The sequence below is a fragment of the Jaculus jaculus genome, chromosome 14 (genome assembly GCF_020740685.1).
Source record: "Jaculus jaculus isolate mJacJac1 chromosome 14, mJacJac1.mat.Y.cur, whole genome shotgun sequence".
NCBI lineage: Eukaryota > Metazoa > Chordata > Mammalia > Rodentia > Dipodidae > Jaculus > Jaculus jaculus.
In genome coordinates this window covers 73,596,204-73,619,662 of record NC_059115.1, presented here as the reverse complement: position 1 = coordinate 73,619,662, position 23,459 = coordinate 73,596,204, and the positions used below count along the sequence as shown (strand labels likewise).

At 44.1% G+C, this 23,459-nt stretch overlaps 1 protein-coding gene across 1 annotated transcript in view; it reads left to right on the top strand.

Annotated features, from left to right (window-relative positions):
• Positions 1-23,459, top strand: part of Adgrv1 (adhesion G protein-coupled receptor V1) — a 535,418-nt gene that overhangs the window by 180,489 nt on the left and 331,470 nt on the right. The window contains exons 69-75 of the mRNA XM_045133393.1: positions 1,609-2,082; positions 4,652-4,795; positions 7,222-7,396; positions 9,699-9,834; positions 12,108-13,066; positions 13,891-14,008; positions 14,884-15,055. Of these exons, the coding sequence (XP_044989328.1) occupies positions 1,609-2,082; positions 4,652-4,795; positions 7,222-7,396; positions 9,699-9,834; positions 12,108-13,066; positions 13,891-14,008; positions 14,884-15,055 (2,178 nt within the window). The remainder of the gene's footprint in view (positions 1-1,608; positions 2,083-4,651; positions 4,796-7,221; positions 7,397-9,698; positions 9,835-12,107; positions 13,067-13,890; positions 14,009-14,883; positions 15,056-23,459) is intronic.

Genomic DNA, 23,459 nt, shown 5'->3' with positions numbered 1-23,459 from the left:
GGAGAGGTGGCTCAGCTGTTGAAAGTGCTTGCTTTTGAAGCCTGATACCTTGGGTTTATTCACCCAATACCCATAAAATCCAGATACACAAAGAGGTGAATGTGTTTAGAGTTCATTTGCAGTGGCAGGAAACACTGGTGTACCCATATTCATTCATTCATTCATTCATTCTCTCTATCTCTGTGATTCCTCTTCCCCTTCCTCTCCTCCTCTCTTTCTCTCTCTGCTTGCAAATAAGTAAAAAATAGTTTAGTTAAAAGTTTAGCCAGGTTTGGTGGCACACGCCTCTAATCCCAGCACTTGGGAGGCAGAGGTAGGAGGATTACCATGAGTTTGAGGCCACCTTGAAACTACACAGTGAATTCCAGGTCAGCATGGGCTAGGGTGAAACCTTACCTCAAAAAAACCAAAGAAAGAAACTTTAAGAAAGTATGTGGTTTAGAAGGAATGTGCTAATTCAAGTATTATTTCTTGATATTTTACAGGTCCTACCTTTTTTTGTGCATATACATGTGTGTGGTGTTTGTGATATGTGGTATATGTGTTCACTCCCTGTGCGTGGATGTGAAGCCAAAAGAAAATGCTGGGTTCCTCTTTTCAGTCTTCCACACGCTCTTCTCTTTGAGATGGGATCTCTCTCACAGCCCAGAGTTGCTGTCCATCAGTAAACCCCAGTGATTTTGATTTTCCAGTGTCTTTCCCCTGCAGACTGGAGTGACAGATATGCATGGCCATGCCTGGCTTTTTTATGTGCATTCTGGGGAGCTGAATTTGGCAGTCTCTGGCCCAAAGGCTGGAGTGGCAAGCACTGTTAACTGCTGAGCCACGTCCTCAGCCCGACTTTTACCTTTCTATTAAAAATAAATAAGGCCGGGGATGGTGGTACATGCCTTTAATCCCAGCACTTGGGAGGCAGAGGTAGGAGGATCTTGGTGAGTTCGAGGCCACCCTGAAACTCCATAGTGAATTCCAGGTCAGCCTGGGCTAGAGTGAGATCCTACCTTGAAAAACCAAAAAAAAAAAAAAAAAAAAAAAGATAAAATCTGAGGTGAATCATTGTTAAGCAGTTCACTTTAAAAATATTTTTATTTACACAAGAGCAGAGGGAGAGAAGAGAGATGGAGAGAATGGGTGCACCAGGGCCTCAACCTGCTGTAAGTGGGTATACACCCCTTTGTGCACCTGGCTTTATGGGTACTGGGGAATAGAACCTGGGTCATTTGGCATTGCAGGCAAATGCCTTACTCACTGAGCCATCTCTTCAGCCCCTATATTCAACTTTTTACCTTCAAATAGTGCCTGGCTCACTAGGAAGTGTGTTCATGAAACTGGCATGTTTGAGTTAACTCTTTATTCCCTCAAATTGTGGTTTTCCCAAGAATCATGAATAATAATAAAAATTAAATAATCTCATTCTGAAAACTGCATATGACTGCCTGAAAGATTTAGGATACTTTCCAGACCAATAGACTTGGAGAATTTTCTTCAAATGTAGTGATACATGGCTGAAGTTTCTTTCTGGACATCACAGAGGGGATAATACTTCTAAAACTTCTGGCTTAGTACCCACTGGGCAACTTTGTTGGTTTCTTTTTCCTTTCGTTTTAGATTTACTGGGAGCTAAGCAGTGAATTTGACATCACTGGAGACTTCCTTTGCACCAGTGGGAACTTCAGCATGGCTGATGGGGAGGACGCGGCCCGCTTTGACGTGCACTTGCTGCCCGATGACACCCCGGAGATAGAGGAGGAGTGTGTGGTCCGCCTGGTTTCCGTAGCGGGAGGGGCGGAGCTGGATCTGGAGAAGTGTGCGGCGCGGTTCTCCGTATCTGCAAATGATGACCCGCATGGCGTGTTCGCCCTGTACCCAGATAGCCAATCAATACTTATTGGGCAAAACCTCATGAGATCCATCCGAGTTAACATAACCCGCCTCGCTGGAACGTTTGGGGATGTGACTGTTAGGGTTCGCATACTGTCTGATCATAAGGAGGAGCCAGTCACTGTGGAAAATGCAGAGAGGCAGCTGTTGGTCAAAGATGGTGCCCGGTATAAAGTGGATGTGGTGCCAATAAAGAATCAGGTTCGTGTCGTTTCCTCACCTTCTTCAGACTTCTTGCAGCTGTCCTTCAGGAGCGCCCTCGCTAACCTCACGATCACTTGACAACCTTAGGTGTGTAGAGCTAACCATGGAACTGAAAACGCATAGCGGTTGTTGGATAAGATATTTGCAGGTCGTCCATGCATTCCTGCTTTGAGGTGGTATGTTTTCCTGCAGATTGTGGTCGGTCCCTTCGTTAGTCCTTGCTGATTTCAAAGGGACCGCGGTGAGAGGCCCATGCAACCTCCCCGGGATTTGAACCTACCCAAAAACAGAGTCTGCGCTGTGCTTCTGCCCTCACAGACCTGGGGCGTGGGAAGTGCCCACGGTTCTCTGAGAGGGCAGTGAGTCCAGCAGGTGGCACGTTGCTCTCCCGACATCTGGGATAGGACAGCGATGAGTGTGCCTGGCTTCCCCAGGTGTCTGGTGGGTTCCCCAGCATTCTTCTCAGCCTGACCCCGCAGGCAGTGATTTGAACAACTTTAAAAACAAGACCTTTCCCGAAGATAGTGACACCATTTCCATGACACGAGGAAGGTGAATTTCCTTTATGCACCTGGTGCTCACAACATTTGTGTGATTTGTGCCATAATTTACGTTCTGGTTGAGAAATCTGCCCAGAAACCATCCACATTAAGATGACCTTGAGAAGCATCTGCCGGTGCATTGTGAACCCAGAAGGGAATCTCGAGGCCATCTGTAGGGTGCGTTGTCTCAGACGGTGAGGTGTGGGGTTCTGAGGGCTGTGAGGACATCCAGGTTGGTTCAAAGAAATACCGAGCCTTGGGTGCTCCTTCCACTTAGGTGTGGTGGTCAGCCAGGGTGAGCTAAGACAAGACCCCAAAAAAGACATTCCGTCTCAAGCAGGGCTCTTCTGACTGTGTCAGAAGACTGATGGCCATTTTCAAGGGGGTGAAGAAGTATTCAGGAATTATAATGTGACCTGTTTCCCAATGTATATATCTGAGTTGTGCATTAAGCAAGAGCTGTCAAAAATAGGGGACATTTAAGTGAACGTAAAGTTGAAGTTTTAATTGATGTAGGGGTCTGTTGTTTTTTTGATTTCTGATAATGATGACAGCGTGTGTGTGTGTGTGTGTGTGTGTGTGTGTGTGTGTGTGTGTGTGATGCTTAGTCATGCATAGTGTTGCATGCCTGTAATCACAGCACTTGGGAAGTATAGACAGGAGGTTCTTGAGTTTGAGGCCAGCCTGGGCTATACAGTTATACAGTGAGACTGTGTCAGAAAAACAAAATCCTTAAATCATGTGTCTTAAAATATTCCCATACATTAATAGCATCCTGTTCTGAATGAATTCCAGTTATAATCTGCTGGTAAATACCAGGTATCATTGCTTTAACTTCAGGAAATAGATTAGAATTGTCTCCTGGTTGATCCAGGTGTGGTGGCGCACACCTTCAATCCCAGAACTGGGGAGGCAGAGGTAGGAGGATGGCCGTGAGTTCGAGGCCACCCTGAGGCTATGTAGTGACTTCCAGGTCAGCCTGGACTAGAGTGAGACCCTACCTCAACCCTCCTCCCCCAAAAGGATTGTTTCATGTTTATAGCAATGTTCCATTTACCAGTAAAAGTTGTTATAGAGAAGAGTAGATGTTATCTTTACTACACAATTTGTGTAACACAAGTTGTTCTCACACTACATAAGGATAACAACATGTAATGTGATATATGTGAGAGGGAAGAACATGTCTTATCCCCCTTAGCTTTATTCTTGTGGTGCTTGGGTCATTTTGAAGGACAGTGAGTGGTTCTCTTTCTATCTCACACGGAAAACTTACTGGCATAGTTTATACTAATAGTTGACTTTCCTCAAGCTATATTTGAATTGCCATTTCATTTAATTCAATTTAACTTCTGAATCTATTTTAATTGTTATTTTTTTCAGTCAAGAGTAATAAAAGTTTACATACATACATATATATACATATATATATGCATAATTTAACATCTTTCCTTAACTTATTCAAATTTTATTATATCTTTTCTCTCAATACATTTCAGGGTATGTGACATAAAATTGCTCCTGGGTTATTAGATATTAGATTCTTCCAGGGAAGTTTTTGGAGCAAAGTCTTACATGACACAAAGCCCATTTAGTAAGTTTTTCATTCTTCCGTTTCTCTATGTTGCCCTAGACATATAATACATTGCTCTTTGAGATTTGAGATATAGTTATAAGAGTCTACATGCAATTCTGCTTCACCATCCTGGTAAACGTTAGGACTTTCTACACCTCAGCTCCAGAGAACACCAAATACTATGCCTATGTTCACACCAGTTTTTAGGCCATTTGGGCAAATGTGGAAAATTTGCAGACTTTTGTTTTATTCTCCTCAACTAGGCATGCTCACCTCACTCTATATGAGGGTGGCTTGTCTTAAGACAAGGGGAAGCCATTGATGGAGCTGCCTGCTATGAGAGGAGCTTGGAATTGTGTGCGGACTCAGGTTGCATGTCTGTTTTTCTCTGATGATTATTGATTAATTATTAATTACTACACAGTAACTTATTAGCACTGTTGGTTTGTAGGTCTTCCTGTCACTGGACTGTAATTTCACCGTGCAACTGGTGACTGTGGTGCTTGTGAGTGGACGTTCCTATGGAATGCCAGCAGTTCTCCAGGAAGCGAAATCAGCTGTTCTTCCTATTCCTCAGGAAGCTGCCAATTCTCAGGTAATTAGCCCCGGTGTTGCTTGCTCAGCAGACCACTTAGAGGGCAGTTTGTGTAGCAGCACTGAATTCTTTTGAGAGAATGTTTTAAGATTAATCTCTTCTTTAATTCCCAGTAGCCCTGTATTTGCATATCAAGATGCAGGCATGCTGGATTGATCATAACATAATAATTTGTCAACTTTTAATATTAGTTAGGTATGTTTTCTTTTTTTAAACATTTATTTTTAAATTTAATTTTTATTTATTTGAGAGAGAGAACGAGGCAGAGGAAGAGAGAAAGAGAGAGAAAGAATGGGCGCGCCAGGGTTTCTAGCCACTGCAAATGAACTCCAGACGCATGCGCCACCTTGTGCATCTGGCTTACGTGGGTCCTGGGGAATTGAGCCTAGGTTCTTTAGCTTTGTAGGCAAGTGCCTCAACTGCTAAGCCATCTCTCCAGCCCTGTATTTTCCTTTTAAGAATTTTATAAAGTTTTTATGTTGCAGAATTGGTAGGGTAATGGGTGTTTATCAACTACCTACAGTCAACATTTTCATGTCTTGATATCAAATATTTAGTAGTAGATATTTATAGTCATTAATTAAACATGAAATGAAAACATAAATGAACATTTCTGACTTCTGCATTTACTAGCAGTACACATGTTTGTTTTAACATCTGGGCTTTGGGTTGCTGTGGCAACTTTGTACTGATGTAGAGAAGTGCTGATCATTCTACAGGCGAGTCTGTGAGTCCTCTGAGTTCATTGCTGGAGTGACTCCCAGACACTCCACAGACTAACACGGAAGCCAAGAACCAGTAACTTTCCTCTTAGGCCCATTCTGTCCATATCAGAAACACCCAGGGCTGGTGGCATGCCATATGCATTTTAAGACATTCCTGAGACACAGTCCTGTCCACACCGTCCTATTGGAGGAGCCAGTGACCAGGGCGAGCCTGTCCCAAGATGCCGACGGGTTGTCCGGTGGATCTGTGTACAGGAGCACAGGCAGGCGCGGCCTGTGGTCATTAAGGGTGCTCCAAGCTGTTCCCGCTGGGCATCTTCTCCTCAGGGGATGAGTTTTCTCTGACCATGGAAAGTGAGTCCATTAGCATCGAAGAGAATTCTTTCTTTAAAAGAGCCCCTGTCTTTGCTTCCTCTTATTTTATAGCAATGAAGGAATGGAAGTTATTAAAATTGTCTTTGGAATTCTCATATCCCCTTTTGGTCAAAGGTGGTTTTGGAAAAGATTCCTTTCACCCCATTATTTTTGCCTGTTGTCACAATACTCAACCAACCCAAAGGGCAAGGTTGGGGCAGTAATGTCTGTGATGTAACTTCCATACTAATAACAGTGTAGATAATGGTGTATGTGTGTGTGGGGGGGGGTTGGGATAAGTAGCTATGCAGCAAACAATATCTCACCCATATTTTCTGGCATTTTCTATGACTGGCATCAAATTAAAGTCATGACTGTTGTTTAGTCTTTGATAGCTCCGATTGTTTTTCTGCAGCGCCCCCCCCCCCCATACTTGGCAAAGTGGAACTGTCTGAACCTACAGTTGTTGGTACAATGGCACCTCAGATTTCTGTCCTTTGAAATCAAGAGAAGTAAACGGAGCTGTCCATATCAGTATGTGAAACCAGGAATCTGGTTTTATTCTAAACTACTGATCAGAACTTACTTTAGCCATAAATCATACTTTGCATAGGTTGCCCTTTTGATGAGCTTGAATTTGATATTTGTGGAAAAGAAGTAACTTAAAAAGAAAAACAAACACAAAACCTAAAGCTTTCTCATCCACACAAAAAAATGTTAAATTTAATCAAAGGACTGAAAACTTTAATAGGTCAGCCTCAGCTGATAAATGTTATATCTCAGGAAAAAGACAAATTCAATTCTAGATATATCAGATTCTGGGAAAAAAGAAACCTCATGAACATGTTAGAGTGCTATTTAAAATCAGGTCATGATGGCACAAGTCCGTAACCTCAGCACTTACTTATTCATGAGGCCAAGGCAGGGGCATTAAGAGTCAAGGTCATCCTCTACAACACAGCAAGTTTGAGGTCAGCCTTGGCTATATGAGGCCCTGTATCAATATAGAGAGATAAACTGGTAATGCACAACCACTACAAACTTCAAAAAAAAAATGCTATCTAAAATCTTTTGCTTTCATGTAACTGTGATTATATTTATCTTTTTGATTTCTTTGTTCAAAGGATTACATTTTAATAAAACAGAGAAAGCTAGAGGCTATAATCTCAAGTATGAAATAGAATGAAACTTGAAGTCTGAGATGTCATTTCTTAAGCATTTCTCTTTAATATTTGTATTATGGAGGAATATATTATGTAAACAAAAGGGAAGCTGACATTGAATCCAGTCTTCAGAATTTAGGAAAATTCAGAGAGAAATTAATACCCTGAGCACATCTTCCCTCAGGTTGGGTTTGACTCCACAGCCTTTCACCTCACGGACATCGAGGCCGGCACAAGCCAAGTCACGATTTCTAGGAGAGGCACGTATGGGGAGCTCCTGGTGACTTGGACCTCTGGATACGCTCCTGGGTCAGATATCCCTGAATTCATTTTTGTTGGAAACATGACGCCAACACTGGGTAAGTCTTCGTTTTTCTAGTTCAGCCTGTAGCACGTGGGGGTGTGACACTGGTCTCATTACTGGGTCAGGACACCGAGCTGCTTTTCCAAGGGGCGCTCCCTTACTTAACAAGGAGCTGCTGCTCCTGCGGGCTTACGCTGCCAGGCTGGTATAGACTGCTGGGAGAGGAGGAGAGAAACTTTCGTCAGTCAAAGCAAAAACTTCACACTTCAGGGAAACATGGTGATTCCTAAGTAACACAACTCTGTCAGGAACTTAGGGGTTTGTTAAAGCAGTCTGTGTTAGAAGTGGTGATGCACGCCTTCAACTCCAGCACTTGGGAGGCAGAGGTAGGACTGCTGTGAGCTGAAGGCCAGCCTGGAACTACAGAGTGAGTTCCACGTCAGCCTGGGCTAGAGTAAGACCCTACCTCCAAACAAACACACAGTTCTGCATATCTTATTTGACCCATACAGTCACAAAACAGATACTGCGTTATATCCAGTTATGTGTACCTTGATACTAGTGACAGTAAGGTGCCTATTTGTTCACATAACTTATTTTTAACTGTAGACTCTTAACTTTTAAAATATTTTTTCATTTTTCATTTTTATTTATTTATTTGAGAGAGGGTAAGAGGAAGGGAAAGAGAGAGAGAGAGGGAAGGAGGGAGGGGGAGGGAGGGAGGATGGCCGTGCCAGAACAGTAAGATGCAAGTGGTAGATGGCTCGACCTCTACATAGAACTCAGTGCAAATTCATATGGCAGTTATAAAGGACTCTCCTGGGGCTCAGACTCTTTGTAGCTTCCCCACCTTTATTTATAGTGTCTGCTGGTCACCAGACAAGCGTCACAACACTCACAAACAAGTGTCACTCTCAGTGAGTCGAGAACCCAAGGAGTCCTGCATGAGAACTGAGACCCACATTCTCTCAGTAAGGATGGGGTACCTTTCATCTTCCCCCAGCCTCAGGAGGCTCAGAGACAGAAAGAAAATGGAGGGATAGGGCTGGCCACATAAAAAAATGTCTTATCTCTAGTTTCCATTCCAGCAAGAATCCCACTGAAAATAGGTGACTCCGGATACTTCATTGAGAGACAAGATAACACCACAATCGCCCTTGAAACAACAGGGTTCTGTAGCCAGTATGTAGGCACCCCTGATTTAACTCATCAGACACTGACTGAAGAGCCTCAATTTCCTTTTTGTCATAATCCTTAAACATTTTTCATTGCATTCTTTATCTGTTTTTCTAGCTTTTTAAAAAATATATTTTATTTATGGGGGGGGGGAGAGGGGGAATGAATGGGTGCACCAGGACCTCCAGCCACTGCAAACAAACTTCAGATGCATGTGCCCCCTTGTGTATCTGGCTTATGTGGGTCCTGGAGAGTCGAACCGGGATCCTTTGGCATTGCAGGCAAATGCCGTTAACTGCTAAGCCCTCTCTCTAGCCCCTAGCTGTTTTTATTCTGAATGAACTTTAGTTGGTACTCTTCTGTGCTTTCTGTTAATCTGAGTGATATGTCCAATTCCTGTATTTTAGACAACCACTTATGATTTATGTGTAGAAATACTGTTCTTTTTATTCAAAATTTTTTATTTTTCTTTATTTATTTGAGAGAAAAAGAGAGAGAAAGAGGGAGGGAGGAAGGATGGGAGACAGAGAGAGGGGGGGAGAGAGAATGGGTGCACCAGGGCCTCCAGCCACTGCAAATGAACTCCAGATACATGTGCCACCTTGTGCATCTGGCTTACGTGGGTACTGGGTAATCGAGCCTCGAACCGGGGTCCTTAGGCTTTGCAGGCAAGTGTTTAAACCCTAAGCCATTTCTCCAACCCTAGAAATAGTATTCTTTATGTGTGTGTACCTGGCTTTGTTTTTTATATAAAATTTATTTTCAAAAGTTGTAGTGAATTTGCAATAGCATGGTTAAGCAAACAATTCCCATACAATTGGCTTATATGTTCCAATTGGCTTGGTTCATTTTCTCAGCTTTTATAATATATTTTTAAGTGTAGCTAAAATTGAAATAGGATAAATTTTCATAAACATTTTCTTTTTTCAACGCTGGATTTAATAATTGAAAAGAGAGGAAAAGGGAGAAAGAGGGATAAAGAAGTAAAATAGGACTAAAAACAAGGTTTGTGAGATCTCAGGAGATTTCTGTATATCCATTTACCTCGTCTTTTATTAAACATTTAATGTTGTGGACTCTAATCAAGTTTTGTGAAAAAAAATTTAGCACATGTTTTAGAGCAAAATTCTGTTTTAAAAGTCAAGAATGATGACTTACTTTTGCCATATTTTTCCTTCCAGGAAGCCTGTCATTTTCCCACGGTGAGCTACAGAAGGGAATTCTGCTCCAGGCGTTTCCCAGCCCTGGCCGCCCTGAGGCCTTTGTCCTTCACCTGTCAGGTGTGCGGAGCAAAGCTCCTGGGGGAGCTCAACTTCGGTAAGGCAGCCTACTTCTCACCCAGGATACCTACTCTCTGAGGAATGATCTGGAATGAATCTGGCTAAACAATCAAACAAGGAGGCTCCGTGAGGCTCATTGTCCTTGAGGCAAGAGCATCGTGGTTGTTGAAGTTACTTTCTCATTGCTGAGACAAAACCCCCCAGAAGCAGCTGACCAGAGGAAAGGATTCATTTTGGCTTAAGGTTTCCCGTGGTAGCTGGAAGAAGTTCTAGCATGTCAGGGAAAGGGTGGAAAAACAGAGGCTGGCGGGTACACATCTTTCCATAGTGCCTGGCAGAAAGCAGCAAGAGCGAGCTGAGCTCTGGCAAGGGGGCAGCTGGGCTGTAACACACCGGAGCCTGCCCCCGGCAGCGCTCCTCCTCCGGCAAGCCTCTGCCTTCCTGCTGTCACCAGCTGGGGACCGAGCATTCAAAAAACGGCTCTGTTGGGAGTGGCATTTGATTCAAACTGCCAAAGTCGTAGAACAGCTAACGTACAGTCTTTGTGCCAGAGACTACCGGAGGCGGGGCCACGTTCTGTGGACATCTGCTCCAGGGAGCCTTGCTGGGCTCATCACGACTTCTCACTTCGCCACGGAGTCGTGGGGCCGCAGCTTGTAGAGGGACACATTCAACTGTTTTTAGGAAGCAGTTTTCTGAGAAGCAGCTGAAAATACCTGATTTCCCCAAGTTATTGAGAGTCTAAGAGTGGAGCATTGCAGTAAGATAATAGTTACTTGTGGGGACCAGTGGCTCTTTGAGTTTAATCTTACTTAAATTTGCTATTTATTGCTAATGGCTATTTTTATGAAACTCAGTGTATTTTCAGATAAATACATTCCACCCCAGAGCAGTTCCTTTTTCTCATATTTTGGCTTGACTAGAACCTCAGCAAGCAGTTCTGAGAGCCATTTTAAAGGAGCAGTGTCTATTCAAGTGTGTTTGCATATGTGTTTGGAGAGGTCTGTCTACTGACATGCTGGATTATATATATATGGCATTCAAATATTATTTGTTCAAAGAACGTATTTCAGGGTCACAAATCCAAATGCCTTTGACAAAAAGAATAGTAGCTGTTTTCTCATGCTGATCTCAAACCAGACATTGCTGTAAGCACTCTCCCCCTCCTCAACAACAAGAATATGAGGACGGTACTATTATTTGTCCTGGTTTGTAGATTGGGAAAGTGACTTGTAAATAGATTATTTAATGAGCCTGGCATTACACTGCTAATCAATATTAGGGATATTATTTGATCACAGGTTCTCTGGACACTGAGCTCCTAACTAATTTATGTGTGGAGTGATAGGCCCTTCACTATGGCGAGTGATGGACCCTGACATTCTTCCATAAATCTTGCACATTTACCTAGCCATGTAAGTATGCATGTATATAATGATATACATGCATAAATAAACTCTGATAGAAAATCTATCTGTAATCAAATTCAAGGTGATGTGCCACAAAATATAACTTCTGAAGTAAATATTCATAATAAAAACACATAGGAAATGGCTAAGGATAAATTATTAAACTATGGGGCTGGAGAGATGGCTTAGCAGTTAAGCGCTGGCCTGTGAAGCCTAAGGACCCCGGTTCGATGCTCGGTTCCCCAGGTCCCACGTTAGCCAGATGCACAAGGGGGCGCACGCGTCTGGAGTTCGTTTGCAGAGGCTGGAGGCCCTGGCGCGCCCATTCTCCCTCTCTCCCTCTATCTGTCCTTCTCTCTGTGTCTGTCGCTCTCAAATAAATAAATAAATAAATAATTAAAAAAAATTATTAAACTATGGGTGTTTCTTGCAACTCACATATAAAATTTTAGTTACAGTTGTAGGAGAGAGTATCCCCCCTGACTGACAGCTGGAAGAAACAAGGATTTTGTTCCTGATTCCAGAGAACAGTTGTGTTTGGTAGTGTAAGAGATTGGATCCTCTCCAGAGGACTACAGAGTTTAGTTCCCTTGTCCTGGTCATAGAGAAGGCCCGGTGGTTTCGATCCCTCAGTTAGCTGATGTCAGGTGACAAGGGCATCACCAGAGCCGAGGCGGGGTGGCTGAGCTCTTTGCCTCACCGATACGCGTGCCTGCTAATGTAGCCCCGACTGGTACATTTCTTGTTCATCAGTATGAACGTGCGATGTGGTGGAATTTGAAAGAGCGTGCTCAGTTGTTCCTGTCATGTGGAGCAACTTAAATATCCAAAGAGAAAGACCTCTCTAGAGGCGTCAAAATCAATTTTCATGGTTTGATTTTTTTTTTTTTCTCACCCCCAGGCCGGGTTTCACCGTTGCTGAAATTGAACCCATGGGAGTCTTCCAGTTTTCCCCCGGCTCTAGAAACATCGTGGTGGCCGCGGACACGCGGACGGTCCGCATGAGCGTGCAGCGGCTGTTCGGCTTCCGCGGCGGTCCGGTCGCCGTCTCCTTCGAGGCGGGCTCCGCGCCCGCGCGCCGCGGCGAGGCGCTTTTCCGCGGGCTGCAGGCCGAGGCGGCCTTCGACGTCGCGCTCGTGCGCGGCCGGCGGCCCGAGCCCGAGGCGCTGTGTTACGTGCGCCTGACGTCCGTGGAGGTCAGAGCGCCGGGGCCCGCGGGCGCCGCGCCGAGACCGCGCCTGCACCCGGGCCTCAGCGTGGCTGTCATCGCGATGATCGCGGACGACGACGACGGGGACGCGGAGGCCACGGCGCCGGGGGTGGCCGCCCTCGCTCCTGTGCAGACCGCGCCTCCCGTCACTGAGGCGGCGGCGGCGGTGTCCGTGGTTTCGGGACCCGCGGGCGCGTCTGCGGCCGGGGACACGCCCGTGCCCGCCGCCGCCGCCGCGGGGACGCTGAGCCTCGGGCCCCCCGTCGTGCACGCGCGTGAGGAGGCGCGCGCCGCCGAGCTGCTGCTGAGGCGGAGCGGGGGGCTCGCGGGCGACGTCAGCGTCACGCTGAGCACGTTCGGCGGTCGGCGCGCGCGGGCCTCCCGCGAGTGGCCCTTCCGCGACGACGAGCCCCGCGCGCCGGGCCTGGCCTGGGCCACGGAGGACGAGGACTTCGAGGAGCGCGCGCTCACGCTCACGCTGCGGCACGGCGAGGGCGGGCGCCGGCTGCCCGTCCGCCTGGTGGACGACGACGAGCCCGAGGGCCGCGAGCTCTTCTACGTGTACCTCTCGGAGCCCCGCGGCGGCGCCCGGCTCGTGGCGGGACGGGACGACGCCGGCTTCGCGGCCTTCGCCCGGGTGGTCATCGCAGGTGACGCGGGCGCGCGCGGAGGGGGGAACGCGGGCCCGGGCCGGCTCGCTGAACAGTGTCTTCCCCGAAGCCAGGACCCGCCACGTGAACGCGCGGCGTTTGTTTTATTTACGTATTGGCTGCAGGGGGGAAGGGAGAGACGGAGAGAATGTGTTAGAGAAGGAGAACGGACGCACCAGGGCCTCCGGCCACTGCAAACCCATTCCAGACGCCTGTCATCTTGCGCAGCTGGCTCACATGGGTCCTTGGGAGTCAAACCTGGGTCCTTTGGCTTTGCAGGGAAATGCCTTTCACCGCTGAGCCATCTCTGCAGCCCGTGAACTGGTTTTCTACTTACTTAACCTGACCTCGTCTCTGCCTTCCCAAGTTCCGTCTTGCGAGGAGGCTCGTAGGAGCCGGGTGTCTAGGTGGGAGACGCAAGCGTCTCCGAGGCACGTGGCTTTAGGATCGTTCCTTCTACGATCATTTTGCAAAACTGGGCCGTGGGGAAAATAGCAAACATCCGCGCGTGTCCAGCGGGGTTTCTCTAGTTCACGAAGCTCAGTTGGCTGCAGCTCAGGGTACGCGGTGACCGCGCCTGTCTGCACTGCAGACCCCTCTGACCTTGCTGCACCAGCGTTCTGCAGAGAGCGCCCGGATGCTCGAGGCCGTGCATCTCTCCAGCCCTGATGCTGTAATTTTGAATCTGTTTTTAGCAAACATCTTTTAAGTTAGCAGTTCCCCTTACTACGTGTGAGTTCCTCACTTAACTGTGCAAGATTCCTGAGGCATTGGAGTCCAGGTAATTTCCTGAATGCGTCATAGGCTACTTTCTTTCCTTCCAGGGAGTGACCTTCCGAATGGTATCATAGGCTTCAGCGAGGATTCGCAAAGGGGCCTGGAGATGGGGAGAGGAGCTGGTGTGGACAGACAGCACCTTGTTGTCACAAGGCAGCCAAACAGGTAGGCTGTGTGTGTGCACGTGTGTGCGTGCTAACGTAACATCTTTGTTTTCTGTACAGTATTTAATTGGGAGTCGTACAAAAGGGTCCAGGTAGGTGCATGTTGCTAGAAAGTGCCGTGGCAAGATGGTCAGTATTGAGATTCCACATCATTGATCCTTCATTTAACAGGCTTGGCTTATAATCATGATGTGGGGGTACCTTGAAGTGTTGCATTTCACAAAGTAGCGTTAGGATGAGAGATGACATAGGCCATCACTTCATTGCATTTATTTCTCTCTGATGACCCTGCGCACAGAATCATACTAAAGGAGACTGGGGCACTGAAGTTTCCTTGTAAGCTAATACTGTGGTAACCTCATTGGATGCTTGTCCCATTGTATGTGTACATGCACATGTGTGTATTTCATTTGCCATTTTGGCCTCTTTTGTGAAGATGTCGACATCTTTGGCTCTTTCCTTGTGGTAGTTATGACCATATGTAGGAGTGTAGTGTTTTCCTTCAGAGAGACTTTTGTTCAAAAAGGAATAAGAAACCTTTACTTAAGGTCAGGAGTCTCGGTACTTTTTTATTTTCACATTTTGGTCCTTTGTAGGACAGAAAAATCCTATTTATTTCCATTTCCACGTACAGAGCACTTCGCTATTGAACACATGCCTTTTCCCCAGTGAATACTGTGTGGGTGAAGAGTAGTGTGTGGAGCCTGAGCCTTAACTTCCCGTCTTGCCCCGAGCACTGCCCACTTCCAGCATGACTCGACACAAGGGCAGTGTGGCCCCGCGGGCGAGGCAGGGCACGTCAGCACAGCCAGGGCACGCCGCGCTGCCACCGCGTATCCCGTCGTCACTGCGTTTGCCTGGGTTTGTTTTGCACAGGGCCTTTGAAGATGTCCAGGTCTTTTGGAGAGTCACACTTAACAAAACAGCCACTGTTGTCCAGAAAGAAGGGGTAAACCTCACCGATGAACTTCTGTCTCTGTCCGGGATCACGACATGTGCAGCGGGTCAGACGCAAAGTTTTATCACGCTCCAGCTCAAGCCCGAGAAGGTGAGGAGCGATGGGTCACGGTGCTCTCAGTTATGATTCTTTCTGAGGACTCGTTCGTGTTGAAGGCCCTTGATTGAAACATGTACGCTGCTTTTGTGGTGTTGGGCATAAAATTTGTCACATTATGAATTTCCTGCATGTGAGCCTATCAGTTTTTTTTTCCCTTTTTTGTTTCCTGCCATTTAAAAAATATTTTATTTATTTTTAAGGAGAGAGAGAAAATGGGTGCATTGGGGCATCAGGGCCTCTAGCCATTGCAAACAGACTCCAGATGCATGCACCACTTTGTGCACCTGGCTTTATGTGGGTCCTGGGGAGCTGAGCCTGGGTTCTCAGGTTTTGCAGGCAGGCGCCTTAACTGGTGAGCCTTCGCTCCAGCCCTGTTCATGTTTACTTCTATAGAAACAGTCGTTGAGGAGTACGTGATGATGTACTCAGCGGTCTTAAAGTGCGTTTTCATTCATATTCTTCGCTGACAATGGACTGGTGGAGGTGCGGGTTGACAGGTCTGCCTACTGAAACGTTTGTGTCTGGATATCACACTCCCACTCCCGAGGACTTTCCTTCTGGGCTCATGGATGCTTGAAAGACCAAGCCCTAGTTTTTAAAAAAAAATTGTTTTATTTGCAAGGAGAGAGAGAGAGAGAGAGAGGCCTCCAGCCACTGCAAACGAACTCCAAATGTGTGTGCCTGTTGTGCATTTGGCTTACGTGGGTCCTGGGGAATCGAACCTGGGTCCTTTGGCATCACAGGCAAACACCTTAACCACTAAGCCATCTCTCCAGCGTCCAAGCCCTAGTTTTGCTGTCACTTTATTTACGACTGGTCGCTGAGTCCTCATGCTTCTGTAGGTGGTTTTCTGGCATATGTAGACCCTTTGCACAGATGGCATTTTCAGTGGATTTAGCTCCTGGAGTTTGCCTTAAAGAGGAAGAAGCAGTTGCTCCATTTTCCTTATTGTTTAGGAAAAAACTTCACACTGTTCTTGCTGTTGACACAGAAACAGTTTTAGGCAGTTTGTAAGATTATATACTGCAATTCCTTCCATGACTTCACTTGTTACACTAAAATCTTCTTTAAAATTCATCCTTTTCAGTCACTTCTCAGTACTGTGTGTTCTCCTCCAGAATGTTGTTTTCTTTTTTATAAAGAATTTGTTTTTATTTATTTATTTGTTAGAAACAGAGAGAGGGAGGGAGAGATAGATAGATAGATAGATAGATAGATAGATAGATAGGGAGGAAGGGAGAGAGAATGGGCACACCAGGGCCTCTAGTCACTGCAAATGAACTCCAGATGCATGTGCTATCATGTGTATCTGGGTTATGTGGGACCTGGAGAATTGAACCAGCGTCCTTAGGCTTCGCAAGCAAGCGCCTTAAGTGCTAAGCCATCTCTCCAGCCCCTCCAGAATGTTTTGTTGTTAAATTTTTAAGAACTTTTTATTGACAATTTTTATATGTGTATATAATATAGTTTGATCATTATCCATTCCCATTACCTTATTTTTGTCCCCCACCCCAAGCCTCCTTCCATGGAACCCCAGTATTTTGTAGGTCTTGTACAGACAGTAACAATAGCTGTGAGGTCACGAGTGCAGTGACCACTTCATGCTTGGAAGACAGTGTTCTAAAGCTCTCAGCCCACCCTGTGCCTCTTATGTCCCCCCACCCCTTTTGTGACAATCCCTGAGCCTTGGAGGAAAATGGATAGCTCTAGAAAAGACTGGACTTAGGGAGGTAACCCTGGCTCAGAGAGAAAACTCCACTGCATGTTCTCTCTCATAATGCAGATTCAACTTTGCATGTTTAGATTTGTATGTAGATTGGCCAAAGAGTCAGTGGAGGCCAGGAAGCGAGAAAGGAGCCATCAGGGATGAGTGAGGAGACCTTATGGTTATAGTAGATATGTAATCGAAGGGGTGAAACAATTTCAATGGGGTCAGAGGAGAGGATGGGTAGATTTAACCAGAACAAATGAGGTTATGAGGACTGGAGGGATGGCTTAGCAGTTAAGGCATTTGTCTGCAAAGCCAAAGGATCCAGCTTCTATTTCCCAGGACCCACATTAGCCAGATGCACAAGGGGGCACACGCGTCTGGACTTCATTTGCAGTGGCTGAAGGCCCTGGCATGCCCATTCTCTCTCTCTCTCCTACTCTCTCTCTAAATAAATAAAAAATAGTAAAATTGAAACAAAAAGAGGTTATGAGAATGCCACTGGGAAAGTCTCCCTTACATTGGGAAATATCTGGGGATACGTACACACATGTGCGTGTGTGCGCGTGCACACACACACAGAACGCAAAGGATGAGAGCTCAAGAGACAGGGTCCCCCATATATCAGCGATCACAGAGGATCAGGAGATAGTAAGGGGTTCAGAGCTTAAAGAGCGGTCATATATGTGACAAAGTGAGTGTGCATCTGAAACAAAATGCACATAAAAAGCAAGCAGAAAAATGCCTAGGCAGGAAAGAAATCCTGCTGCCCAGAGCTTAGCAAAGCACAGAGTGGGTGAGTCAGGGACCAGGAGAATGAAGAGGAAAGAGAGAGAGTGTTACACACATGTGCCAGGCCCATTTATGGGTTACACATCCAATTAGGACGAGCCGTGTCATCAGACTCAGGGTGGGAAGGAGAGTCCTGATTGGTTGGTGGACTCACGAAGCTGATGCAGGAGGGGTGTGCTAAATCCTGGGAAACTTCAAGAAACAGGAAGCTTCTGCTCAGGACTGTTGTTTGCAGCCACCTTGGATAAAACTGGATCAGATGCAGGTCAGGCAAGGGTTCTTGGACCACAATCCCTGGCTGACTACCTATGAAAAAGGCTATCTGTCATGTTCCTCGCTCTTCAACACAGTGCGTTCCAGGTCAGCCTGTGCTCTAAGACCCTGTCATAGAAATAAACAGGAGGTTGAGAAATGATTATGTTACTAATAACAATAAGTTTCTAATACACATTTTAGCATATTTTGTTTTATGATTAGAAGTGGACCTATGGCTCACCCAAGTTCAAATTCCTTGTTTCTCATGAACTCAGATGCAGTGCTATAAACATGGCAAGTCTGACCCATATTCTTCTGCAGGGGGCTTTGAGAGACTATGTAGCTGTCCTACAGAGCAGCACGTGTATTCCTAAACTTCTGGCCTAAGAGCCATTTTGGACCTTTGTCAAAGGATGGGCTTCAGTTCCACAGAACTTGTTCTACCAGTCTGTGTGGTGGTTAAGGTTATTTTTTCTTTTATTTTAATATATTTATTATATATGGCTATATTTACTATGTAAACAACACATGTTGGTGCCATCCTTTCTCTCTTCCCTGCCCCTTTTCTGAAGAGGCCTTCCTCATTGGGGATGATTATGTGGTTCTTATGGTTCAGTTTATTTATGTGGTGTAGTATGTTGACTGATTTCCATATGTTGAACAATCTCTGCATTCCTGGGATAAAGCCTCCTTGGTCAAGGTGGATAATGCTTTTGATGTGTTGTTGAATTCAGTTTGCAAGGATTTTGTCCAGGATATTTGCATCTAAGTTTTTTTTTTTTTTTTTTTTGTTTTTTTTTGAGGTAGGGTCTCACTCTAGCCCAGGCTGACCTGGAATTCACTATGGAGCCTCAGGGTGGCCTTGAACTCACGGCAATCCTCCTACCTCTGCCTCCCGAGTGCTGGGATTAAAGGCGTGTGCCACCACGCCCGACACATCTAAGTTCTTTAGGGATATAGGCCTATAGTTTTCTTTCCTTGTTGCATCTCTGTTTGGTTTTGTTATTAGGGTGATTCTAGCTTCATAAAAGGAGTTGGGGAGGATTCCCTGGTCTTCAATCATGTGGAACAGTGTGAGACAAATTGGTCTCAGTTCTTCAATGAAGGTTTGATAGAATTTAGCTGAGAAGCCATCTAGTCCTGGACTTTTCATTTTGAGGAGGTTTTGATTACTTTTTCTATCTCTGTGTATATGGTAGATTTGTTTAGGACATTAATCTGCTTTGAGTTTAGTTTTGGTAAGTGGTATGTGTCTAGGAATTCATCTATTTCTTCCCAGTTATTCTGTTTTGTAGAGTAGAGGTTTTGGAAGTTTGCCCTGATAATTCTTCCAATTTCATTGTTGTCTGTTGTGATCTCTTCTTTTTCATTTCTGATTTTATTAATTTGAGACTTCTCTTTTTTTTTGTTTGCGCAACTTGGCTTTTTTAGTTGCTTGTTTTGGCTTTTTTTGGTTTGTCAATCTTGTTTGTATTTTCAAAGAACCAGCTCTTCATTTCATTGATTTTTGAAATTGTTTTCTTAGTTTTCAATTCGTTAATTTATGCTCTAATCTTGATTATTTCTTTCTGTCTGGAGCTCTTTGGGTTGGATTCTTCTTGTTTTTCCAGCATCTTTAGGTAGACAGTTAGGTTACTGATTTGGGATCTCTCAGACTTTGTAATGAAGGCATTTAGAACTATGAATTTTCTCCTTAGGATTGCTTTAATTGTGTCCCATAGGTTTTGATAGGTTATGTTTTCATTATCATTCAATTCTAAGAATTTTACAAATTATTTTTTGACTCTTCTACAACCCATTCATTGTTTAAAAATGTCTTGTTTAGTCTCCAGGAACTGGTAGAGTTCTTGATTGTTTCTTGTTAATTTCTACCTTTAAAGCACTGTGATCTGACATGATGCAGGGAGTTACTTCAGTTTTCCTGACTTTATGAAGGCATGCTTTATGGCCTAATATATGGTCAATTTTGGAGAAGGTTCCATGGACTGTTGAAAAGAATGTGTATTCTGTAGAGTTGGGGTGAAAATTTCTGTAGATATCCATTAGGTATAGTTGATCTATGATGTTGTTGAGCTCTATTATTTCCCTATTGATTTTCTGCTTGGAGATTCTGTCTATTGATGATAGTGGAGTATTGAAGTCTCCGACTATGATGGTGTTGGTATTTATTTCTGCTTTATTGTTGAGTAGATTTTGTTTTATAAACTTTGGTGCCCCTGTGTTTGGGGCATATATATTTTTGATTGTGATGTGCTTATGTTGGATCATTCCCTTGATGAGTAAGAAGTGGCCTTTTCAGGTATTAATATAGCAACACCTGCTTGTTTTTTTTTTTTAAATTTCCATTTTCTTGGAATATCATTTGACAACCTTTCACCCCAAGGAGGTGTCCATCTGTAGTGGTGAGGTGGGTTTCTTGAAGACAGCAAATAGTAGGGCCAAGGTTTCGATCCATCTTGATAACCTGTGTCTTTTGGTGGGTGAGTCAAGACCATTAATGTTTAAGGTTTGAATTAATCCTTGCCATGATGAGGTGTTTTATGGGGTTTGGTGCTTTTTGTGTTTTGTACTATTTTGAGCCTGGTGGTTATTGTGATCTACTTGCTGGCTCCTGAAATTGGTCATTTGACTGTTCTTTGTGGAGTATTCCCTCAGGTATTCTCTGTGGGTTTGACTTTGTGTTCATATACTTATAGAGTTGACTTTTTTCATGGAAAGTTTTTCTTTCACTATCTATTATGAGGGGCACTTTTGCTGGGTAGAGTAGCTTGGGTGGTTAAGGTTAACAGAAGACCTTGGTTGAAATCTTAAGTCCACTTATTATTTAGGTAATGTTGGACGAATGGTTTTAGCCTTCCTCAGCCTCCTAGGATTAAAAGGGTTGCTGTGAGGCAGACTAAATGTGATACTGAATGAAGGTTAGAATAGTTCTTGGTAGAGAATTGACCATTACTTAGAGATGATTGGTAGTGCTATTATTTAGAAGGGATAGGAACAGAGACTGGTAAGGTGGCCACACCAACACTCCTGATAGGGGTTCATACATATTACACACAGCAAACACGTCCATCCATGAAATGATACCACTGAGTAAAGGTGGGGTCTGCTCATCTCAGTCTAGTCCCCTTTTCCTCAACTTTAAGACTTTTAGCTCTATCTTATTTTCAATTATCATCTCTACAGTTATTCAGTCCTGTCAAGTTATGAAGAATTTAACTTGCCCATTCAATTATGTGGACAAATTAGAGCCCACCTTTTGAATCTTAGTCCAAGTATACTTTTCCTGATGACTTAGCTTATGACTCCGCATTAGCAAAATATATAAACTAAGAATCAGCTTAGGAGGCATGTTTCTTAACCCATTAAATCTGTTTAAACAAAGTCCAATGGTTAGACATTTTCATCATTTTATTTTAAAAGAAAATATTTAGGTAAGATATGGTTTCCTTTTTCCTTTCTGCTTCTGAGCAGTTCTTGACCCAGAGAGAACCATTTTATACTAGCAAGAGCAAAGGGTAACTTTACTGTGCATGTGCTGTGGTTTCATGAGAGGTCCCCGTCACATTCAGGAGTCTGGAGAGGTTCGCCATGATCTTTGAGTCTAGGTTTTCTGGCAGATCATAGGAATATTGTTTGAGTAGAGTATTCTGCCTGGAACATTCCTTTTGTCTCTAGCCTAATTGTGTGTCTGCCCCCTCCCACGTCATTACATTGTTCAGCTTTAGATGGTTCTTTCCTTAGATGACAGCATATTCTTTTGATGATAAGTGGTTGTAAGTAATGTTCACCTCATCATCACAATTAAAGGGAGTATTTTACTGGAAATGAAGACAAAAGTCTCTGCTGTAATTTAATATGCTGCAGTCTTCAGCTAGAAGAGACTGTTGTGAATCCAAGCTCACTTGAACATTGGGCAATAATGGCTCTCAAATATAGTTACCCATGCTTTCCTAGTGTTTCAGTTTATTGTATTTGCCAAATATAGTGTCTCAAAAGTAGAAAGAGTAAAGTTATTTCCATAATTCAGTATTTACTTGAGGATGGGTTTACAAAAGTGGAGAAGGATGTGTTTTTCTTCAGGCCTTCCGAACCACATTAAGAGAACTTATTGCATAACTAAGATGGGACTGATTTTGGATAATGCTAAGTGACTTGATGTATTCTTTCAAGACATAATGAATATCATCAAAATGGCCACAAAACAAATAATGAGTAAGGCTTTTGCTGGGAGATAAAAATGATGGTTTGTCTTACATTGGACAATGACATGTGCAGTTGAAAACATATCAACTTAGCTTTGTTGGGAAATCCCAGAAAGCTGACAACACTCTAAGGCTTTAAATTTTACTATATAAGAGTAACTCTGTGAAAACAGTGCTATAAAAGTAAAGTCCGGCTCCCACTTCCCTGGTCCCAAAGGAAGGGAGACTGGAGGACATAAACTACCCCTCACACTTCAGCCAAGCCACAGCTGAGTGCATAGAGGAATTGAGCTGAGCAAGAGCACTGCTTCCATGCTGAACCTGATAATCAGCACCAGGGTGAAGGAGACAGACCCTGAGGACACTACCAAAGAAGAGACCCAGAGGCTTTTAAGAGCTTGTCACTGAAATAGACTTAAAACTCACCCACCACGGCTCAGGGAATTTTGTGGAAGAGGGGGCGGAAAAATTGTAAGAGCCACAAGTTGAGACATTATGTCCAGAGGCATTCCCTCTCCCCCCAAAATAAGTGACTACTGTTCCCACAAGGCACAAACTACAACCCCATGGGGAATACCAGCAACCCCACTGAGGAGCATCGTCAGCAGAATGGGGGAAGGGATGAGGGAAAACAGGGTGCCAACACATGATGTATCCATATGAAAAAGCATGTTAATAATAATCAACATAAAATGAAAAAAGCAAACTCAGGTTAGAAAACAAATGATTTGAGACTGCTAGCAAAAAATGAGAATGAGCAGGAACAAATTTGTAATGAGCAGAGTTAAGTTGAGACCTAATATTAAGCTTTGAAAAAAAAAATCTGAATTACAGAATTGAATATTGTTAATATTTGGTCATATTTATTAAGAACTTTAAAAGTAATAAAAAATTAAAACAAATTCTTACAAAGATGAGCTCCCTTGTTTTGTGGTTCCCGGTGTTAATCAACGCCACATTCCGCCCCTGGCCTCTGCTTTGCCTCCCAGTGGGGAAACTGCTGCTTTTGTTTGGATGTTGAATATTTATGTAAATATCCCTGGCAACATGTAGTAAACGTTATATGTTTTAACTTTACACAGGGTTTCTATTTATGTATGTATATACTATGTATGTATATACATATCTTTATGAAATAATGTTATCACTTATTTCAACACTTTTGAGATCTGCCTGTATTAAAAAAATGAACTAGTCAGTTCTTTTCAGTGTTTTTTAACTGCTTTAAAGTGTTCTGTTGCATGGATACAATTTATTCATTTGCTTCTTGAATATATGTAGGTTATTTCTGGTCATTTATCTTCAGGTAAGAAGATCACTTAAAGAAAACTTATTTTTGTCCTAGGGAAATGGCTTAGCGGTTAAGACATTTGTCTGTGAAGACTAAGGACACAGGTTCAATTCCCCATGATGCACGTAAGCCAGATATATAAGGGGC